Raw genomic sequence first — 23,951 nt, forward strand, 5'->3', positions numbered from 1 at the left:
CCAGCTCCACATAATTTTCGGCCTTGTGATTGCCCAGGACGCCCCGAACCACTGCGACAAAGCTGTTCCAAGCCGCTTTCTCCTTACTAGTGAGCTTCTTGGGGAATTCATTGCACTCCAGGATCTTCTTTATCTGTGGTCCGACAAAGACACCGGCTTTGACCTTTGCCTCAGACAGCTTAGGGAAGAAGTCTTGAAGGTACTTGAAGGCTGCCGACTCCTTATCTAGAGCTCTGACAAATTGTTTCATAAGGTCCAATTTGATGTGCAGTGGTGGCATCAGCACCTTCCGGGGGTCCCAGCCGTACTCATCATACTTCAAGGCGTCCAGCAAGGTCTTGATGCTGTTGTAATCCTCTTTGAGGTGCACCGAGTGAGCCTGGGGAAGAGACGGGTACTTGTTACCATTATGGAGCAGCACGGCTTGGAGGCTCCTGGATGAGCTGTCAATGAAGGACAGTATAACGAGAACATGATGGGAGACTACATTTGGGGGCTGATTCGTGAAAGTGATTTACAGTATAATCGTAAATCTCGAAAAACTACTCACTTCTAAATCTTTTGTACTGGCCTCGATGAATGTAACTCGTATCCAACTATCCAGTCAGCTAAACACTCATTCAAATGATTCTCCAAGAGACAGGGTGTATCTTTAGAGGCTTTACTTGAATAAAAGTGTGAAACTGCAAATACAAATCACAAATGCATACTCATGTAAGTATTCATTCTCACAACAATATAAGTAATATTCACATGACACTGCCTAAGTGCAGTAAAATAACAGCATGAACTACACATAAAACAGATGAGTATAAGGTAAGTATTGCAGTAGCTACGAATAACTAGTACTAAATAGCTAGTTAGCTAACTAGCTGCTTATCCGATGCAGCTTACATGCTAAATAACATCAATGAAAAACATCTTAAAAACATGTCAAAAATAATGACTTAATTCAGTAATAATATGTTAATATCAATGATATCTGTGTAAATAATAAACGTACTTACAGATATTGCTCTCTTAAGAACTATGCAGTGAGGATGACGCAGGATTGTTGCCAAGCATTGCACAACACTAGCCTCATGTATAAACTGTAAGTCTCCAAACCTCTAGGTTCTCACTTCCTATAACCTAACATAACACAGGAAGTAATTGCTTTACTGGAGAATAATGAGAATTACCACTAGGTGGCACTAAACATAAAGCGAGTCCAGAACACTCCCCGTCTGGAATTGCTAAAATTCCACTATTAACTAAAACATACATATCTCAGTTATCTTCTGGAGACAAGAGAAGGACTACTTCTGAGATGGGTCTTGAGAAGGTCTTTGTTGTCCCTTGCCTGACAACCTTCACCTCCACTTTCCTGACCATTCCGTCCTTGCTGGGGAAAGTCTTCACAATGATTCCCATTGGCCAGTCGTTCCTCCTCGTCTGACTTTCTTTCATCAAGACAATGTCGCCTTCCTTAAGGTTGGGCCTTTTAAACTGCCATTTCCTGCGGCCTTGCAGAGTACTGAGGTACTCACTCCGCCATCTATCCCAGAAGGTATTGGCCAGGTATTGCACCCGTTTCCACTGATTCTTGAACAGGTCTCCTTTGACAAAGTCAACCTGTGGGGAAGGTGGTGCACCAATCTTCTGTGTCAGAAGCATAGATGGGGTCAAGATGAGAGGCGATTCAGAGTCCGACGACACGGGAACTAAAGGTCTTGCGTTTACTATGGCAGTGACCTCTGCCATAAGCGTGATTAGTACCTCGTGCGTTAGCTGAGGACGTCCGACCTGAAGGAGCATGGAATCCAGGATGCGCCGTGCAATCCCAATCATCCGTTCCCATGTGCCACCCATATGCGATGAGTGTGGGGGATTGAACACCCAGGTACATCTCCGATCGCGGAGAAACTTCTCCACTCTTGTCTGGTCCAGGCTTGGAGAATCCAGCTTCATTTCCTTACAAGCACCGACGAAATTGGTACCGCAGTCTGATCGTAGCTGTTTGGCGGGACCTCTGATGGAGAAGAATCTTCGTAATGCATTTATGAAACTCGAAGAGCTCATTGATTCCACTACTTCAATGTGGATAGCCCTGGTGCACATGCAGGTGAAAAGTACTGCCCACCTTTTGCTATTAGCTTGGCCACCCCTAGTACGTCTTGAGGTGACTTCCCATGGCCCGAAAACATCAAGCCCCACATAAGAGAAGGGAGGTTCCGTTTGCAGACGTTCAGCAGGTAGGTCAGCCATTTGTTGCTCTTCTCTTCTTCCTCGCAGTTTCCGGCAAGATACACATCTATGGATAACGCTGCTGATGCACCTCTTGGCTCCGATTATCCATAATCCGCTAGCTCGGATAGCACCTTCTGTAAAATGCCTGCCCTGGTGTTTCACTTCTTCGTGGTGATAGCGTACAAGCAAGGTAGCAACGTGATTGTGGCTTGGGATGATGAGAGGGTTTGTTTCAGTCTTTTCCAGACCTGACTGTACTATGCGTCCTCCTACACGTAGCAGGCCGTCGCTGTCGATGATGGGATGAAGCTTCAGGAGTGGACTCTGTGTGGGAAGATCGCGCTGAGCGGCGATACATTTTAATTCTTTAAGGTAGACTTCACGCTGAATGTTCTGAATAATAATGTTCTTAGCCTTTAAAAGCTCAACCTCTGACAGGCCTTTCTTGCAGATGTGCCAACCAACACAGTTGCTGTCAGGTGATGGACGAGTAAAGCAGTGAGCAATGTGATGAAGTCTGGCAATTGCTTGCGTGAGAGATTTCCAGTTGGAGAAACGCTCAAAGCGTTTTGACCTCAGCTGATTCTCATAAACTTCAGTGACAAGGGCAGTCACCTGAGAGCGGATCTCGGTGTCAGACTCAGGATCGATGAGGTCAAATGAAGCTTCTTCAGAGACCTGTCTTGATGAATCGTACAGGAATGCTGGTCCTGTTAGCCATGTGGTGCTGGCGAGCTGGTCTGCAGGAACAGACCGTGAGCCGTGGTCAGCAGGATTAAGTTCCGTGGGAACGTAGCTCCATTGTCCCGGCTGGGTGGACTGTCTGATGCGTTGGATCCTATTACTCACATATACGTAAAATCGTCTAGTTTGGTTGTAGATATAGCCAAGCACTACCTTGCTGTCAGTGTAAAATCTGATGTTGTCTGGTTTCAGATCTATTTCTTCAACAATTAGTTCGGCAATCTCAACGGCTAACACCGCGGCGCAGAGCTCCAATCTGGGTACAGTCAGCTCAGGCTGTGGAGCTAGTTTAGCCTTTCCAAGGACGAAGCCAACCTCATGCTTTCCATTTCGATCTGTGACTTTAAGGTAAGCTACCGCAGCAATAGCTTCCACGGAAGCATCTGAGAAGACGCAGAGTTCTACCTGGTGGGCCTTGGAAGGGGAGGTAGTGGTGTAAGTGCGTGGGATGTGCAGGTGCCTTAAATCCTGCAGGGAATCGTGCCACCTCTTCCAATTTTCGCGTCTGTTCTCAGAGAGTGGAGTGTCCCATTCACTTGCTTCTGAAGAGAGTTCTCGGAGGAGCAGTCTTCCTCGTATGGTTACTGGGGCTAGAAACCCGAGAGGGTCGAACAAGCTATTCACCGTTGAAAGCACACCTCGGCGTGTGAAAGGCTTTTGGCCGTCTGGGACTTCGAATGTAAACGTGTCAAGCATGATGTTCCACTTCACTCCAAGGCTCCGCTGAGCGGGCAGGTCGTCCACAGAGAGATCCAGGTCTTGGATGTCTTTGGCCCGGTCCTCTGCAGGAAATGCGTCCATTACTTCTGTTTTGTTCGAAGCTATCTTGTGGAGCCGGAGATTAGAAACCGCCAGCATCTCTTGTGCTCGTCTTAGAACGTTGATGGCCTCTGCCTCAGAAGGGAAGGATTTCAGTGCGTCGTCCACGTAGAAATCTCTTTCTACCAAACGTCGCACGTCAGAGCCATATTCTTTTTCTTCATCTCTGGCTGCCCTTCTTAGACCATAGATGGCCACTGCTGGTGACGGACTGTTTCCAAAAACGTGAACCCTCATACGGTAGTCTACGACGTCGTTGCTGAGGTCATTGTTGCGATACCAGAGGAAGCGCAAAACATCTCTGTGGTCTTCTCGCACCACAAAACAGTGAAACATTTGCTGAATGTCAGCAGTGATGGCGACTGGGTCTTGTCTAAATCTCATGAGTACTCCCAGGAGACTGTTGTTAAGATCTGGCCCGGTAAGCAGTACATCATTGAGGGAGACGCCGTCAAACTGTGCACTGGAATCGAACACCACACGGATTTGCCCAGGCTTCCGTGGGTGGTACACTCCGAAGGTAGGGAGATACCAACATTCTTTGCCTTCCTGAAGAGTAGGTGCAAGCTCTGCATGCTGGTTATCGAGTATCTTCTGCATGAACTCAATAAAGTGCTCTTTCATTTCTGGTCGCTTCTCCAGTGTGCGACGGAGTGATTTAAATCGACTTACAGCATACTCTCTGTTGTTAGGAAGCAATCTCCTTGGTTTGCGAAACGGCAGTGGAGCAACCCAGCTGTTTGTTTCATTTTTGAAGAATTCTTCTTCCATTACCTGGAGAAACGTCAAATCTTCCATAGACGGCGCAATCTTGTTGTCATCTTTGGTTTGACAAAAGACTGATTGTCCCAGGTTTTCGTCACTCGTGGTGGCAGATGAGCTTCGCATGGGAGTTTGTGAGAAGCTTTGGTGCTGACCGCGGAGACTGAAATTCTCTTTCACTTTGATGTGGTTCTCACACGGGCTAAAAAGACTTGGGCGTCCGTTCTCCAAGACGCAGGTTTTCATAGTGCTCACCTCCGTAGGTCTGTGGGCACTGCCAAGGCATACGTCACCTATGATCACCCACCCTAAGTCCAGTTTCTGGGCATATGGGGCATTATGAGGGCCATTGAACTGCCTTCTGACTTTGTGCACCCTCAGAATGTCTCTTCCTAGAAGCAGAAGAATGTCTGCATCTGGGTCCAAAGGTGGTATCTCATCAGCTATGGCTTTCAAATGACGATGGTGATAGGCAGCCTCAGGAGTGGGAATCTCTGCTCTGTTGTTTGGGACTTGATTGCACTCTATTAGGGTAGGGAGTGAGAGGTTGGTCTTCCTATCGGCAGACTCTACTGTGTAACCAATAGCTCTTCTGCCAGCTGTTTCGGCTACCCCAGCACACGTTTTCAGGGTGTATGGTACGGTGGTTCCCTTGATGTCAAACATGTTGAAAAACTCTGACCGTGCTAACGACTTGTTACTCTGATCGTCCAGGATAGCATACATCTTCCTGGTTTCCTGGTGGCGGCCATTAGGATAGACATTGACCAGACATATCTTGGCGCATGACCTTGCACTAAAGCCTTCTCCACATACCTCTGTGCATTTGGATGTAACAGCTGGAGGGAACGGATCTTCTTCCTCCCCGCCATGCTCTGAGGGAGGAAGAGGAGGTTTTGAAACCCATGGAGCTGGTCCAGGATGTAGAGCTGCAGGGTGCCTGTCACTGTTGCACTCAGAGCACGTGACAGTTACTTTGCAGTTTCTTGCTTGGTGTTCAGTTGAACCACAGCAGCGGTAGCAGATAGATCTCTCTTTCAGGAATTGCTTGCGATCTTCTAACGACATACTTCTGAAGCCCCTGCATTTCTTCAACGGGTGAGGTTTTCCGTGGATTGGACACTGTCTATCAGGATCTCCTTTTGTTTTTCCTCCATTGTCTGTGTTCGGAAGTGTACGTGGAGAAGACACATCGGTTTTGTGGACGGACACAGGCGCGAGTGCATTGCTGTGACTTCTGGGTAACTGCTCTCGCTTACCAGGGGGAGTAGGGGGTGAGGAGAAGTCGAAGCTGGGGTCATTTCGTGCTTTAGCCTCGCTGCGCACAAAACTTGAGAAGAAGGAGAAGGGTGGAAAGGCGACGAGGTGTTCCTGCTTATACCTTGACCCTTGTGTCCTCCACTTTTCCTGTAGGCTATAAGGCAACTTTTCCACAATGGGATTCACTCCTCTGGCTGTGTCCAGATACGTTAGGCCGGGTAGGTACCCATCCTGCTTCGCCGCCTCTAGCTCCAGCAACATGTCTCCGAGCTCGCGAAGCCTCCGGTGGTCTTTATTGGATATCTTAGGGAAGTTTTCTATCTTTGTGAACAGGGCTTTCTCGATAGCTTCTGGTGAACCGTAAGACTCCTCTAACCTCTCCCAAATCATCTTCAGTCCAGTAGGTGGATATCTAACGTTGACTGACTTAATCCTTCGTGCATGTTCTGCCGACTCCTTTCCAAGCCACTTGATGAGCAAGTCAAGCTCTTCTCCCGCGGTCAGCTCCAAATCTTCAATGGCGTTGAGAAAAGATGACTTCCAAGCTTGGTAGTTCTCCGGCTGATCGTCAAATTTGGTAAGCCCTGAAGACACGAGCTGGCTCCGAGCTAGATATTTGGCGAGCTCAGATGTGGCTGAATTGTCCCTTAAATGAGCCCGATCGGTGGCTCTGTATGGCGATTGGTCGTTAGGGTAGGGAGAGCTACGCTGCAATTCTGGCTTCACTCTCCAACTGTGCCGCGTGGCATCGTTTGCTGGATGCGGTAGTGATGACGTGGCCTTTCCTAGACTGTCTGGTACATGGGGGACTGTGTCTACCTGTGAGGTGTTGCTTGGATCCCCGTCTCTCTCTTGAGGTGCCTGATTGCTGGCACTGACGTCAGGGTGACGCCTCACGTACTCACGGGTGCGCTGTTGTGGGGTCTGTGATGGAAGCTTGAAGATGACTTTATTTTCCTCTTCTGCCATTTCAAATTCTGCAGCTGCTGCCTCCATCACCGTTGCTTCGACTTGTGCGGCTTCAGCTTCTTTCTCTTGCTGCAATGCTTCCAGAGTTGCTTCGAGACGAGCCTTCTCTACTTTCATTTCAATCTCTCTTCTAGAATAAGCGGCTCTTGCTCGAGCTGCTGCAGCCCTAGCGCGCGTCTTAATTACTTCTACGCTGGTCCTTGACACAGCTGATGACAGGGATGACTTGGAAGAAACAGACCGAGTTTCCATCTCCTGTTGTGCTTCCATTTTGGCTGCTTTGTTAACGCCTTCCATCTTAGTGGCTAAACTTGACCGGAGGAGAGCGTAGTATTGTCTGTCTGGCGTGCTTGTCTGAGGATGACGTTATAGGCCTTGGTGTCATAAATGACGTTGCAGTCAGAATCCAGCATCTGTTTTGACAGCTCTTGCTCAGAAGTTATCTTTTCACTGTACTGGCCTCGATGAATGTAACTCGTATCCAACTATCCAGTCAGCTAAACACTCATTCAAATGATTCTCCAAGAGACAGGGTGTATCTTTAGAGGCTTTACTTGAATAAAAGTGTGAAACTGCAAATACAAATCACAAATGCATACTCATGTAAGTATTCATTCTCACAACAATATAAGTAATATTCACATGACACTGCCTAAGTGCAGTAAAATAACAGCATGAACTACACATAAAACAGATGAGTATAAGGTAAGTATTGCAGTAGCTACGAATAACTAGTACTAAATAGCTAGTTAGCTAACTAGCTGCTTATCCGATGCAGCTTACATGCTAAATAACATCAATGAAAAACATCTTAAAAACATGTCAAAAATAATGACTTAATTCAGTAATAATATGTTAATATCAATGATATCTGTGTAAATAATAAACGTACTTACAGATATTGCTCTCTTAAGAACTATGCAGTGAGGATGACGCAGGATTGTTGCCAAGCATTGCACAACACTAGCCTCATGTATAAACTGTAAGTCTCCAAACCTCTAGGTTCTCACTTCCTATAACCTAACATAACACAGGAAGTAATTGCTTTACTGGAGAATAATGAGAATTACCACTAGGTGGCACTAAACATAAAGCGAGTCCAGAACATCTTTTATAGTCATTTTTGTATTACTTTAGTATAAATACATGTTAATTTGGATTCATATGTTGTTTTTTTTCTGACCTTATGTGAACGAAAAGAAACAAATTCGCCCGTTTTCTCATTGGAAATAGGTAAATTTCAAAATATCACTCCTGGTCACAAAAGCAAAGTTTGTGGGGAATAATAGCCATTTTCCATACTTTTGAGGCATAAGCAATTAGGAAATAACACTTACTACCCAGGAACAAAAATTGTGTTACATAGTGTTGTCAAGGGTGGACAACAGACCACTGGCTTGGTTTACATGCACAAATAACAATAAGCCTCACCTTTCTGTCATGCTATTTTGGTCGTACCTTTTGGGCAATTTGTTTTTTGTTTGTTTTGTTTTGTGTTTTGGTCAAAGAAGCTTGCCAGGGCTACTTTCAGCAGATCTCAGTTGTTAATAAAGAATTATTTGGTATGTCCTTCAGTTATAGTAGAAAGTTAGGTGAGGTTATGTCAAAAAATGGGTCTTCATGGACATACATCTGTTGGTATCTCCGGCACTTGTCTGTCGGACAGGAAGCAGTTTGTTTTGATGGGGGGTTATTCGTCCAATTCCAGTCCATTTTCCACAGGTGACGGGCTTGAAATTAGAGCGAGTTCTGAAATGAGAAATCTCTGTGTTATCTTTGATCCTCGTCTAACTTTTGAAGCGCATGTTCGAAATGTCACCAAGGTGTCCTTTTTTCACCTGCGTAACATAGCCTGCTTAAGACCTATCATCTCTCTGTCTGATGCTGAGAGACTCGTGCATGCCTTTGTTTCCTCTCCACTTGAATACTGCAATGCCTTGTTGCTGGTGTTTTAAAACATGCTCTCAATAGGCTATAGTATGTTCAGAACTCGGCTACTTGAGTCCTAACTAGATCTAAATCCTTTGAACATATAACACCTGTTCTGGCATCCCTGCATTGGCTACCAGTTAAGTTCAGGATTGATTTAAAAATATTACTCTTAAAATATAAGGCCTTGAATGGTTTGACACCAAGTTACATCCCATATATGTTAATTGAATATACTCCTGTGTGAAACCTGCAATCTGCTGATGCTGGGCTCTTAAAAGTTCCAAAAACCAGGCTCCGGTCTATGGGAGATAGGGCTTTCTTTTGCTATGCACCTAAGTTATGGAATGCTCTTCCACAGATAATCAAGGATTCAAAGAATGTGGATATTATTATTATTATTATTATTATTATTATTATTATTATTATTATTATTATTATTATTATTATACTGTATGGTACTGTAAAACCTGTAAAATCCAGCGTCACTTTTGATAGAGTGTGAAAAAAGTACATATTGCCTTTGCTGAGCAAAAGATGTTGTCAGAACCTTTATTAAAACCACATTTTATGTGAAAACATATTTCGCTAATGTGTGCTACAGACATAAATCACATCGTTTTAATAATAACACTTTTTAATAAGACATACTGTTAAATAGACTGTGTTTTTTGTTATTATCTATTGTTATCACTTACTCATAATGGTTAACTTTACCTTACTACACTGTTTTTAAACACCGGGAACTGTATTGTATTATTTTTCATTGTACAAATAATAAAACAAAATTAATAAATGCTTTATTTTGTATATGTGACTAATCATGCATTTATCGTTCCATTTATAATTATAATTATGTTACATAAGAACATAAGAAAGTTTACAAACGAGAGGAGGCCATTCGGCCCATCTTGCTCGTTTGGTTGTTAGTATTGATCCCAGAATCTCATCAAGCAGCTTCTTGAAGGATCCCAGGATGTCAGCTTCAACAACATTACTGGGGAGTTGGTTCTAGACCCTCACAATTCTCTGTGTAAAAAAGTGCCACCTATTTTCTGTTCTGAATGCCCCTTTATCTAATCTCCATTTGTGACCCCTGGTCCTTGTTTCTTTTTTCAGGTCGAAAAAGTCCCCTGGGTCGACATTGTCTATACCTTTTAGGATTTTGAATGTTTGAATCAGATCACCGCGTAGTCTTCTTTGTTCAAGACTGAATAGATTCAATTCTTTTAGCCTGTCTGCATACCACATGCCTTTTAAACCCGGGATAATTCTGGTTGCTCTTCTTTGCACTCTTTCTAGAGCAGCAATATCCTTTTTGTAACAAGGTGACCAGAACTGAACACAATATTCTAGGTGAGGTCTTACTAATGCATTGTAAAGTTTTAACATTACTTCCCTTGATTTAAATTCAGCACTTCTCACAATATATCCGAGCATCTTGTTGGCCTTTTTTTTATAGCTTCCCCACATTGTCTAGATGAAGACATTTCTGAGTCAACATAAACTCCTAGGTCTTTTTCATAGATCCCTTCTTCAATTTCAGTATCTCCCATATGATATTTATAATGCACATTTTTATTGCCTGCATGCAATATTTCACACTTTTCTCTATTAAATGTCATTTGCCATGTGTCTGCCCAGTTCTGAATGCTGTCTAGATCATTTTGAATGACCATTGCTGCTGCAACAGTGTTTGCCACTCCTCCTATTTTTGTGTCGTCTGCAAATTTAACAAGTTTGCTTACTATACCTTACTATACACTCCCTTTAAGCTCTGTTATGCTAAAGTTATTTAAAACTGGATAGGAACAGGTCAACATGTGGGGCATGTTGTCCATGTCCTCTTTTGTAAAAACCTGTGAAAAGTAATCATTTAATATATTTGCTATTTTTTTTTCTTCGTCTATGATTTTACCATTTGTGTCTCTTAGACATTTAACCTCCTCTTTGAATGTTCTCTTGCTGTTATAATATTGGAAAAACATTTTGGAATTGGTTTTAGCCATCTTAGCAATATCGATTTCTATCTCTCTCTTGGCTTTTCTAACTTCCTTTTTGACTTGTGTTTGCAGTTCCAAATACTCTTTCTGTGTGCTTTGTTTTTGGTCCCTTTTAAACACTCTGTAAAGAGCATTTTTCATTTTATAAAAATGGAACAGGGATTTGTATGATCCTGTCTCAATACAGTTCAGTGGAAATGATCTCTGCTATTTTGTTAAGTTGTAATATAGCCTATATATCAATATTGAAATCATATTAATTATTTTTGTTAATAATTACGCCTATTGTATGCCAATCAAATTAGCTGATTGTTATCGTGGATTTAAACAAATACGCATGCAAAATAAATAAAATCACATTTACCATAGAAAAATTCATTGCAAACTTAATGCTGCATATTGAAGCAGTGAGGTATGGTGCAGCATATATAATGGAAGCACTGCACAGAGTGTGCTTGAGAGAGACCGAGGACTGATAGGTAAGGGGGTTTCAGGACAGGACTGAAGTGTGCTCTCTCCCTCCCCCTCTGTCTCCCCCCTCCCCTTCCTCTCTCCTCCTTTCTCCCTCTCCATTCTCTGTCTCTCTCACATGTCATTGTCTTGAATGTCATTGTAACTCAACCTAAATTCATAAGTTTAAAACATAAATAATTAATATATAGAATTAACTACTATTCATTTTTTCTGAATATATATATATATATATATATATATATATATATATATATATATATATATATATCAATATCATTTGTAAAATTTTACAATGAAACAGGAACACCAACCATTTCAGAAGTAAGCCTCTGAAGTGCACCTGCTGTAGTGCTCTTTAAATAACCCCCTGACAGCCCCTAGTGGCAATCCCTGGGAATTAGCCACATGTTTGTTTGCAGTGAGGCGAAGGCTCTACTCTACCTGTTGATTTATTTAGAAATGACAGAACTTGTGTCACAAAATGGAATAAATCAGCAGTTTAACAATTGGCAGTTTGTCTATTTTGGCATACAAATCCCTACAAAAGTATCACCTACAGTATATTGTTTAATTGCACAGAATATGCTTGACTGGTCCATAGCTGTATGACTTAGTTTGAAATATATTGTAGCCCTGAAGGGCCTTATTGCATTTATTCAAACAGTGGATTTAAAAAAAAAAAAAAAAAAAAAAAAAGCAGAAGTGATTTTTAGGGGAAAAAAATGCAGTTTTTTATTAAAAGCAGCCCATTTATAACTTTGAACTACACACTAAATTAAGCGGAGTAAATTGATTTAATTGAAACGTGCAAGTAAGTCAATATTATTTTTGATGTGTTGAATTGCACAGTGTCATTGAAAAGAGCCACCAGGAGGCGCAGTTGAGACGGCATTGATTCTTTGTTTTTCTGCGATTGCAAGACGCTGTTATTTCAGCAGAACGGGGAGTAAAAAATAATAATAATGACGTCTCGGTTTTGTCGTCTGTGTCAGAAAGGGGTGGATAATGTGCAGAAGTGTCTTTTTGTGTTTTTCCGTATCGTTTACAAACCACTAAAAATACATTATCAGAAGTGACAAAATCGGGGTGAGTGAGCATAAAGATTTTTTTTAGGGTTTTTTTCTGTTTTGCTATCTTCCAGTTCATTTAATTGTTCTTCATCCAAATCAGCATGTCTACTTACTACTTTTTGGCTTTTTTTGCTGGTAATTGGTCACTCAGTTTTATAGTTACTGTACATCTGTAGCTGTAAACAAGATGGCTACCGGTACTTTAAATTCTGTAAGGCAGCGCAGTGATTTAGAATATGTGACAAGGCTCCAACTGTCCGTATCCATCTAATATATGGACAGCTGGAACCTTGCTCGACCAATCGCATTGCTTGTTTCACGTTCCATTGCCAGCCCTGGATTATAAATACTGTATATGTAACAAGGGGGCCAGCGCGAGACGGAGCCCGTCCTGCTACCAAAAGACGACACACATACTACCTACTGTATCAATTGACTTATTTCATCACTACTATTACAGTTACCGGCAGGTAATAATTGTAGTCCCAACTACGCCACTCTCTTTAGTTTTTATATAGAGGTGAGAGATCCCCTAGACTGTTTTAATTAATTTCCACCCCAACTATAAAGGCAAACCAGAATAAAGTCGTTCCACACACAAAGGTTCTTTAATTTGGAAGAGCAGATGGACACTCGGCACACATGCAAAAAGAGTTTAAAATGAAACAATTTATTGTTGTCACAGTACCATCCTATTTAAAAAAGTAAACCAGTTCTAACTGGTCAGTGTTTCTCAGCAATTATACACAGAAATACGGATATATGAACAGGTCATAATTAGCAGCCTTAAATAATACTTCAGCAGGTATCAACAATTAACAAAAAGTCTTTCAATAGATATCAATTAATCATTAAAACACATTTCAATAGATATCAAAAATCATTAACACCACATAGTATTTAAAATAGGTAGTAACAGTCACTAGCAATAAATAGTAGCAGTCTATTGTAAATTAGTACATTGGAGGAAAAGCACCAATCACTACCCACCCCAATGGCTAGGGCCCTGATACCCTGAGGGGACACACAAGCACTTGTAGCTGGGATGGCCCTAGGCAGCCAAGCACAGCACCACCAGTTCCCCCTTACCTGAATGGCTCCATTTCATTAAGGTTTTTGCCTACATGAGCAGCCAATCACCACCAAACCCTCTGTTGTACAGAGGATGGTACATTGAAAAGCTCTACTCCCCTCCAGGTAGCAGCACTCAGGACACCAGGAATACAATTGAGCCCAAATAACCTCCCTCCTCAATCAGGCTGGGACTGTGATCATCTTGTCAATTTACATACAACATTCATTCAAAAATCACAAACCTAAAACTGGTAACATAAAATACAAAAAAGGACTACCCATAAAACACAGCACACTCTCAAAACTAGTATGTTCAGTTCCGTTTCATTCTTATTATAGTTTTGAAGTTGATTGTATAATTAATTCAAGTACCTCCAGTTTCGTTTTTAACACATTCTAAATTCATCTACATTGTTCATTAGATAACGTGCAAACCTCAGTTTTACCATACAAAGCAGAATAATCATAGTCGCTTTAAAACATAATTCGTGCATCATTACAATTTCAAATCATTTTCTTTAACGCAAGACCTTTATAGATCATAATGTATATTCTAAGAGTTACAGACAATACCCCTTTCACGTAACAAGGTCCAGTAATATAATACTGAATGTGCTTTCTCGTTATCGGAGACACATAGTCTGCAACCTGTTCAATTTACAAAAACAAAACCAGAATTAAAAAAGACAAAAGACCGAGGGTAGCTCATATTTCACACAAACCACACAACAACAACAAACACCAGCGAACACAAGGCACAGGAGTGCTTTTCTTTCTGCCCTCTCTGTTCTCTCTCCCTTCTTTTCCAACCTGGTTTGTTGGTTTTAAGTAAGCTGCTCAAGGCACGTGCAGGGGTAGGAACACAAAACAAATTAAATATTCACACACACTTTATGCCGTGATCAAACAATAATTCAATAGTGAATAAACAAAACCAACACTCCTAATAAATCATACTAATCTAAGTGATACTAAATGACAAACCAGATTGTGAACGTGCAAATAAAAATACATTAAAATAACATCCTCCCCTACTGAAACCCAGTCATGTCCCCATGACTGCCTAAAACCCATATTATGGTACAACTACTGAGACATACTACATATTTCAATATTCAGACACCATACCATATCTCTCAATATCTTTTGTGGTCTTCAGCCGGTTACTATCAGGAGGTTGTGGCAGGGTGCCCCACCCCTGTGTGTAGTTTGTGTTATATGTTGTATGTGGCGTGTTAATGTTGTCTATTATATGTATTATTGAAGTGGTACACAGAGTGTGGGTTATGTAGCACAGGTGATGTAGAATGTATATTTGTATTTAGGCACGGGGAAATGCACAATCACTCCACGTGCAGATTAAAGTGGGTATTAGTATGGAAGCACAAGGAGCACAATTAGTTCACGTGCAGGTGTACCGGGATTCCAATTGAATGATTGATTAGCAATCGAGTCTCGCTACAGCTGCATAAAAAGAGTCAGTTTCACTCACTCGGGGGTTGAGTGTTCGAGAGTGGAGAATGGGAGAAAGTAGGGAGTAAACTTTAACGCTAACAATAGCATTAATTGTATTAATACTTGTACTGTGATTCTTGAAATGTATTTTTTGTTTACGACTGTAAGTCACCCTGGGTAAGGGCGTCTGCTAAGAAATAAATAATAATAATAATAATAATAATAATAATAATAATAATAATAATAATAATAATAATAATTGCTACTCGTATTGGAAGCACCAGCACGGTACTTGTTGTTTATCTGTTTTTGTTTGTCTATTTGTTTTGGCCACCATGACGTTTGGTTTGCAAAATTGTTCATTTTGTTCAACCTTTTTATTTTCTGTTTATTAATAATAAAAACGTTGCAGCACATTCATTACCCCAATCTGCTGTGGATTTCCATTCATTTCACTCGCAGTGCTGTGTTTCTTCCGACTGATGTCACCACTACAGCCAGCCTGTTCACAGAGGTGTACAATCTTCTGCCTGTCCATATCAAGAAGCATCACCTGCACAATAAAACAAAAGAAACAAAAACACAACCCATCCCTTACAATATTTGCCCTTTTAAATTCTTCCACTATAAACTCCCCTACTGTTTGATAAGCACCCTCTACTAATGTATCACCAACATCTATAGCTCCAATTATAAACCAACAGGTGGCAGAGATGCTTTAATATGCCCATGTAACCGATCTTCTCTTCTGGCCTCTTTAATCAACAGTAACTAGGGTATAACTCTGTAGTGGTGTCCCCCACACTGGGGTATAACTCTGTAGTGGTGTCCCCCTGTGACAGAGCGGTTGCAGTACTGACGTCCCGGACCAGGAAGAAGCAATACAAAAACAAAGGCAAAGGTAGGTAGGGGAAACGAGACGCGTTTGCGCTCGGGTTTTAATAATAAATCAAACAATAAACAAAACACTCTATAACAAACAAAAGGGCTCGATGGCCAACCAAAAAGACAAACACAAAACAGGCTTTAAACAAACCAAAAAGAACCACTCACACTCTCTCTCACACACACACGTCGTCTCACAGTTTCAAACACTCTCCTCCTTACAAACACTCACCTCTAACAAACACTCACCTCCTAACAAACCCAACCACTCCCTTTTATACAGGTGCCTGGGCTAATTGGGCAATTCGCACCTCATTAGCCCAGGCACATTCCACACATTCCTCACACATAAATTCACTGAACCACACCCCAAACTCACTCACATCCACTCTAAACAATACAAAAAACACAGAACCACCACAAAATAGGCTGCACCCCATCACACACCTCCCCTCCTTGTGTGCAGCACAACATGGCCTAAATGGCCACCTCCCCCCTCAGTCTCAAAGTCCCGGAAGAGGGGGAAGCACAGTGTCCATGGGGGTGGCCATGGTGGGAGGTCAGGCACCCCCCAACTCTTCGTGGCCGGCAGCTCCCTCTTCCGGGGCTCCTGCCACACACTATCCTGCCGCAAACGTGCGGCTGGGGGAGCTGGTCTCCTGACCTCCCCCCCCTTCTTCACGGCCGGCATTTCCCCTCCGTGGGGCTCCGACCACACGATCTCCGGCAGCGAAACTGCTGCGAGGGGAACTGGTCTCCTGATCTCCCCCCCTTTCTGCATGGCCGGCAGCTCCCCTCCGTGGGGCTCCGGCCACAGTGTAGCGACCCCAGGCGAAGCAGGACCCTCAACGACCCCAGGCGAAGCAGGATCCCTGGCGACCCCAGGCGAAGCAGGATCCCTGGCGACCCCAGGCGAAGCAGGATCCCTGGCGACCCCAGGCGAAGCAGGATCCCTGGCGACCCCAGGCGACGGCAGCAGCAGCGGACCCTCGGGAGGCGACGGCAGCAGCAGCGGACCCTCGGGAGGCGACGGCAGCAGCAGCGGACCCTCGGGAGGCGACGGCAGCAGCAGCGGACCCTCGGGAGGCGACGGCAGCAGCAGCGGACCCTCGGGAGGTGGAGCCAGAGGCAGCTCCTGCTCCTCTCCCTCAGGTGGTGGAGGCAGAGGCAGCTCCTGCTCCTCTCCCTCGGGTGGTGGTGGTGGAGGCAGAGGCAGCTCCTGCTCCTCTCCCTCGGGTGGTGGTGGTGGAGGCAGAGGCAGCTCCTGCTCCTCTCCCTCGGGTGGTGGTGGTGGAGGCAGAGTTAGCTCCTGCTCCTCTCCCTCGGGTGGTGGTGGTGGAGGCAGAGGCAGCTCCTGCTCCTCTCCCTCGGGTGGTGGTGGTGGTGGAGGCAGAGGCAGCTCCTGCTCCTCTCCCTCGGGTGGTGGTGGTGGAGGCAGAGGCAGCTCTTGCTCCTCTCCCTCGGGTGGTGGTGGTGGAGGCAGAGGCAGCTCCTGCTCCTCTCCCTCGGGTGGTGGAGGCAGAGGCAGCTCCTGTTCCTCTCCCTCGGGTGGTGGCGGTGGAGGCAGAGGCAGCTCCTGCTCCTCTCCCTCGGGTGGTGGCGGTGGAGGCAGAGGCAGCTCCTGCTCCTCTCCCTCGGGTGGTGGCGGTGGAGGCAGAGGCAGCTCCTGCTCCTCTCCCTCGGGTGGTGGAGGGAACAGCAGCTCATCTCCCTCCGGTGGCACTGGTGGCTCCTTCGCCAGCGGGGTTAGAGCTGTTGGCGCTGCCGGCTCCTCCGACAGCAGGGTTAGGGCTGGTGGCGCTGCCGGCTCCTCCGACAGCGGGGTTAGGGCTGGTGGCGGGCGTCTCCGCTGGGCTCCCTTCAGCAGCAAAAACAGCGGCTGCTGTGGAGCCTGAGCTTCATGCCCTCGTCCCTCCCAAAAAAAAATAGGGGTTTGGGCCTTCAGCTCCTCCCCTCCGGACACAGGACGCACCGGCTCCTCCCTCTCGGACCGTGGACGCACCGACTCCTCCCTCTCGGGCCGTGGACGCACCGACTCCTCCCTCTCGGGCCGTGGACGCACCGACTCCTCCCTTTTGGGCCGTGGACGCACCGACTCCTCCCTCTTGGGCCGTGGACGCACCGACTCCTCCCTCTTGGGCCGTGGACGCACCGACTCCTCCCTCTTGGGCTGTGGACGTTCGGGCTCCTCCCACTCGGGCTGTGGACGTTCAGGCTCCTCCCACTCGGGCTGTGGACGTTCGGGCTCCTCCCACTCGGGCTGTGGACGTTCGGGCTCCTCCCACTCAGGCGCAGGACGTCCGGGCTCCTCCCACTCAGGCGCAGGACGTTCGGGCTCCTCCCACTCAGGCGCAGGACGTTCGGGCTCCTCCCACTCAGGCGCAGGACGTTCGGGCTCCTCCCACTCAGGCGCAGGACGTTCGGGCTCCTCCGCCCCTGGCTCCTGCTCTGGGCAGTCCTCGTCCTCATGCCCATAAGCAATGCACATGGTGCACCACCTTGGCTCCCTCTGCTTCCTCCTCACTTTTCCCCCTCTCTGCCTCCTTCTGCTCACCTTCCTCCTTTGGGCTGGTTCCTCCTCCTCTTCCTGGAAGGGGCAGACAGCCACCGTGTGCCCATACACCCCGCAGGCAAGGCACCAACCTTGGTCCTCCAACCTGCCGAGGAGATCCTCCAGCTCACTGCAGCCGTCTCTCCAGTTCCAGCCTTCCATTTTTTTTTATTTATTTATTTATTTTTTTTATTTACTTTTCCACAAAAAACAATTTTCGAAAAAAATAAAAAAACGCTCTTTGTATTCCTGGTCCGGCTCCTGGAGGCGTTTATCCCACCGCTGCCACCATATGTGACAGAGCGGTTGCAGTACTGACGTCCCGGACCAGGAAGAAGCATACAAAAACAAAGGCAAAGGTAGGTAGGGGAAACGAGACGCGTTTGCGCTCGGGTTTTAATAATAAATCAAACAATAAACAAAACACTCTATAACAAACAAAAGGGCTCGATGGCCAACCAAAAAGACAAACACAAAACAGGCTTTAAACAAACCAAAAAGAACCACTCACACTCTCTCTCACACACTCTCCTCCTTACAAACACTCACCTCTAACAAACACTCTCCTCCTAACAAACCCAACCACTCCCTTTTATACAGGTGCCTGGGCTAATTGGGCAATTCGCACCTCATTAGCCCAGGCACATTCCACACATTCCTCACACATAAATTCACTGAACCACACCCCAAACTCACTCACATCCACTCTAAACAATACAAAAAACACAGAACCACCACAAAATAGGCTGCACCCCATCACACCCCCACACTGGGGTATAGATCTGCAGTGGTGTCCCCCACACTGGGGTATAGATCTGCAGTGGTGTCCCCCACACTGGGGTATAGATCTGCAGTGGTGTCCCCCACACTGGGGTATAGATTTGTACTGGTGTCCCCCACACTAGTTCTGTGGCAGGCTCTCTCTTTCTCCCTTAGGGAGCAGCATCCATAGCCTTACCACCTATATCTAGCAAGGACCCCTCACCAAGCATCTCGTAACCAGCCATAGTCCACTGAGGGAGGGCGGATCTCCACTGCCCCTTCTCCCTCCAGTTCCATTCAGGAAGTGGCTCACCATGTCAAAGTCAGCTCCATTCTCAGAACAGTTTCCCTTTGCAGTGCTCATCCAGGACTTCAGGCCGTCTCCCTGACAACAGAAGGGCACCATTATTAAAACAACTTTGTCATCATTCACTCGGTAGCCAAACACTCATTCAATGTAACACCTCCCCTGTACGGATGTTGTGTGTGTTTAGACATTTAGAACGTGGTAGTTTGCGTTTTTCATTGCTGTTACTGTGCTCTGTAAAAATGTATATCCCCTCTTTGACCTGTTTTCTGAATAAAAAGAACCTAGAGGTATCCTATAATTTGTTCTGTGCCTTATCACACAGAACTGGCATCGTTCTACATTTTGTGATATTGAAGGCATGTATCCGCAATTCTGTAAGTTGTGTGGTGTTTACAATGCTAAGTGCTTTTTTTAATTGATGGGGGGTATATTTTACACAGCGACTGCAGTCTATTTGAATGCATTAAACGCTCTCAGTGGAGGCATATATGAAATCAGCTGAACAAAGTCCATTTACTTTTAATATGTTAGCCATTGAGTGGGGGTGCTAATAACTATTTAGTGATTTGTGCCTCACCTGTCAAAAAAATCACGAGCCGTCACTGGAACTATCCAGTGACCACATCTCCTTATTTATATTATAGTGATTTGTGAATTTAGAAACACTCAAAGGAACCCAATTCAATGAAAAACGTTTTGACTAGAAGTCCTGTGATATTCTGTTTGTATTGCCCCCCCCTCACCCAGTAATGTACTTCATAACCTCCAGATTGAAATCCCACAGATGACAGAATGTTTGTCTTTTTTTAATTAGGCAAAGTAACATAAGTAGTGATGTGTTCTCTGCACTCAGGTTCTTCGTTAAGCCACAAGCCTAACGAGGCAGGGCCATCAGGGTCTTAGCTGATGAATTTTAATGATTTTGTCAGGAAAGCCAACCTCTCATTAAATGAGAAATTCCCTCATTAATGTTTCATTTCAATCTGTATCTTTCATGAATATTTATAGACATACCTTGAAATAACTGCTCTTTTTATTTTTATGCTGTATATTGGCAAAATGTACTGCTAAAGACATCGATGGCACTCGAGAAGGTACAGAAAAGGTCAGTTTGGCTAATCCCAGGACTTAATGACATGAACTGTGAGGACGGGTTAAAATGATTAAATCTCTTCATTTTAGAAACAAGAAAAGATAAAGTTAACCCAAGACTACTTCAAATTTAGCAAAGAGAGAACAAGAGTGCATAAGTGGAAGCCGAGTAAAAGTAAGTTTAGAACAGAAGGTAGGAAGCACTTTTTTACACAGAATTATAAAGGCACATAATAGCCTACCAGGTGAAGTAGTGGGATCTAAAACACTGGAAACATTAAAAAAAATAGATTCTGTGCTTTTAAATTAGTTCCACCCAGTAGGGGAGAATGGTGTGCTAACAAGGGATGAGTCTTGATGGGCCAAATGGCCTTTTCTCTCTCAAACTTTTCTAATGTTCGTAATCTGAGTGAAATCCGGTCATCAGATATTTCATTTTTTTTTTAAATGTTCTATGAAGGGCCTGGTTTTCAGTAATGAGTGATGCCCAGCTTGCTACAATTTAAAAAGAAAAGACCATATTCTATGGTCTATGGTGCATTAAAGGTGGGGTTTTGCAAATGTTTGCATTATAATGTAGAAGCATTCTTGTATTTACACTGGATGTTTACCATGTGGAGGCCAGTCGTTCTGTTGTTACTCAATAATGAACCTCAGATAAAGCACACATGCTCAAAAACAAAACAAACATTATATAAGCTTGTGGCGGAGTGTCCCGCCCCTATGTATTTATTTATTATTATTTGTATTTTTGTTTGTGGCGCGGATAAAAACGCCACGTCTTTTGTTATTGTTTTTTATATTTAAAAACCCCGTGAGGATGCGTGGCTGATCAGCTACTGATTATTTAACTAGCTGACAGTCAGGAATCCTTACCAAACGCGTGCAGACTGTGGCCGAGGGGTAATAAGATCATTAACAGCTAGTTAACCCCTCAGCCAGAATATAAAATACCTGCAGCTGTCCGTGCTGCGAGGGAGTGAGTGTACAGAGAAGAGTACAGGAGAACACAGGAGAGCGAGCGAAAACAATTGCTATATTTAAAATATACTTTATTATTTATTTCTTAGCAGAGATTAAAGGACTGTAGTAACACAAATAATATTTGGAGGGCTGTAACGGATTGCTCTTGAGTCTTATGTGCTTCATCGAGTTCCAAACTAGGGCTCTTCTGATTTACAGGTGCAGTGACAATGGGCTTCACAAGAATACTGAAGTATGGGCTTCAACTAAACCTATTTAGCTGCCTCTTGTAGTTGGAAAGGAGGTAAATGAAAAAAATATATTGTTATACAAACAAAAAAAACAATATGGATATATTGAGTGATTTGGAATGACTGTTGTTGTGCACAAAAGACAAATTCTACGGCCCTGTTTATGAACTAAAGCACCATAATTCCTAAGGAGTTAAAGCAGTCTGTTACAGGAGAGCATGTGCAAGCCCAAATTAACACATGGCATGCACAGCGAGCCTGCGAGGCTGGGAGTATGGATGACCTTGCTGCCAGTGATCTGTCCTCCTCTGCCCCTGCAGCTGGGGATGTTCCTGCAGGGCTGCTCTGGCCCCCGTCTCTATCCAGCCACCCCCCCCCCCCCCTTCTCCCCCCCGTCTCCACAGGGCAGGCAGCTCCACATGAAGTGGCAGCTGTGCTCATTCCAGTGACTTCTCATTAACCCTTATAGTGTTTATTTACTCAAACTACTGGGCTGAGGCATCCCTTCAGATGCAGGCGATCCCATTTTCAACAGCACTATACTTCTTTAACCTAAACTATTGGACTTGCCCCATTGTCCAGATATCTTGTCATAACACTATTTCTTCAGAAAAAAAAAAAAAAAACGTTGCCAAGCTAGAAATAAACCCCATTGAATTTAAAGGCTTGTGAGCAGACTGCAGTGTTTTTCGTGTTCATTTAGAATGGTAATTGTAACAGTGTGTTATATATGATTCTCTGATGTTGTTTCTGATCTGATCAGTATGTGCTTTCTAAGTGTTCCAGCAAAGCCTGCTTCTGAAAAGACTCCCTGTAGCTGATTGTGGGGAAGCATGATAGCGTGTTTCTTTTACGCTTTGTTAAATGATCACGGGTAAAGTGCATTGAGAATGGGCCCATCTGTTCAGGTAGATTTCTTATCTTTGGGTCAGTAAGCCAGTGCCAAGCTCAGCCATTGTGGAGCTACAGTTTGGGATCAAGTACAGAACCCATTTAGTTAAAGAGAACATGATTTAAAATGTTGCTATAGTTCTGCTATCCTCAGCACCACAAAGCAGGACACAGCAGACGTTTACCTGTGGCTTCAGAATGTTTGAGACAGTCCAGACAGATTCTTTCTTTTCTGCTATCCAGTAATAGCGCTGAATGTTTTGTTGGGGTTTTCTCAGTGCATCTGCTCTCTTTTCTCATCAGGTAGAGGGCATCAGAATCCACTAAATCATTTCTGAACCAAACCACTAAAAGAGAGAGTTACATCTGGAGTCTTAAAGCTTGCACCAAAAACATTGTTACAAGAGTCAAAATGGAGATCAAGAAAGTTATATATGCAGAGACCTTTACATGTTGTGACTAGTTCAGCAAATCTGTAGTAGACATGTTCCCAGACTCACACACTGCAGAGTATTCTGCAGAAAGTCTAAGTCACACAATAGTGAAAGGTGTTTCTGTTACAGTTTCAGCATCAACATTGCTTTAGAAATTCAGATTGATTGATAACATGTGTTTATATACAGCAATAGTGTGCTCATTTAAAATTGAAGATAGTTGGCAATTAAATGTTACTGACAGGGGTATTATTGATCCGCCACATACGTGCAGTGTAATGATGGAGTTAATAAAGTGTCTTGTTATAAAGTAGGTTCCATAGCTTGTCCTTCAGTGCAGCACTAAACTAAGCCTTCAGATCTGTCGTGTGATGAAAGTAACAACGCCTACTGTGTATGCGTTGCTGTCGTGCAAAATCAACTACAGTGGACCTGTTTACAAAGTACTGGCTGCTCCCAAATCAGCCACCTACAACTACAGCACAATAAGAACCACAGGGGCCAAGAGAGAATTGGATTGGGAAGCATGGCATGGTTGTTTTGCTGTTTGATATGTTTCCTTTTTAAAAGCAATAAGAAGGAGACCGTATCACAGTCTAATAAAGTGGAACAGTATGCCTTTGTCTTATGTAGGTATTCAGTTCAATCCAGGCTACTAAGATTTCAGTTTACAAAAGCTCTCTTATTTTGAGAACTCAATGTTGACAGGTACGACTGAAGGCCACAGATAAAGCATTGAGCACGCAGCCTGTGCAGCGCTGATATTCTTCCCTGCCTCGCTTCTAACCACAATCAGCGCAGAGGAGTCTTTTCAGAAGCATTTTACTGGAATGGTTAATAAGCATGCAACTAATTATCACAGCCAAGGACACATATCATAGGAAAGAAACCAGATGTTAGGAAAATTGATGTAATATAAATATTCAGATATTGTTTTTGGTTCTGTCAAAATCATAGGGCGACTTACATAACTCAATTATTCAATAAGAATAAATATTTGGTCATTTTGTATATATATATACAC

General features: G+C 44.0%; 1 protein-coding gene across 1 annotated transcript; it reads right to left on the reverse strand.

Moving 5' to 3' along the window:
• Positions 1-575: 575 nt before the first annotated feature.
• Positions 576-6,900, reverse strand: LOC131701797 (uncharacterized). Its single transcript, XM_059001730.1, has one exon. It carries the CDS (start codon positions 6,898-6,900, stop codon positions 1,270-1,272), a length of 5,631 nt encoding a protein of 1,876 aa, XP_058857713.1. The 3' UTR covers positions 576-1,269.
• Positions 6,901-23,951: the final 17,051 nt, after the last annotated feature.

The sequence above is a fragment of the Acipenser ruthenus genome, chromosome 26 (genome assembly GCF_902713425.1).
Source record: "Acipenser ruthenus chromosome 26, fAciRut3.2 maternal haplotype, whole genome shotgun sequence".
Taxonomy (NCBI): Eukaryota; Metazoa; Chordata; class Actinopteri; order Acipenseriformes; family Acipenseridae; genus Acipenser; species Acipenser ruthenus.

What these genes read in the sequence shown, in the direction of transcription:
- LOC131701797 (XM_059001730.1), bottom strand. Translation starts at nt 6,900, where the DNA reads ATGAAAGTAGAGAAGGCTCGTCTCGAAGCAACTCTGGAAGCATTGCAG.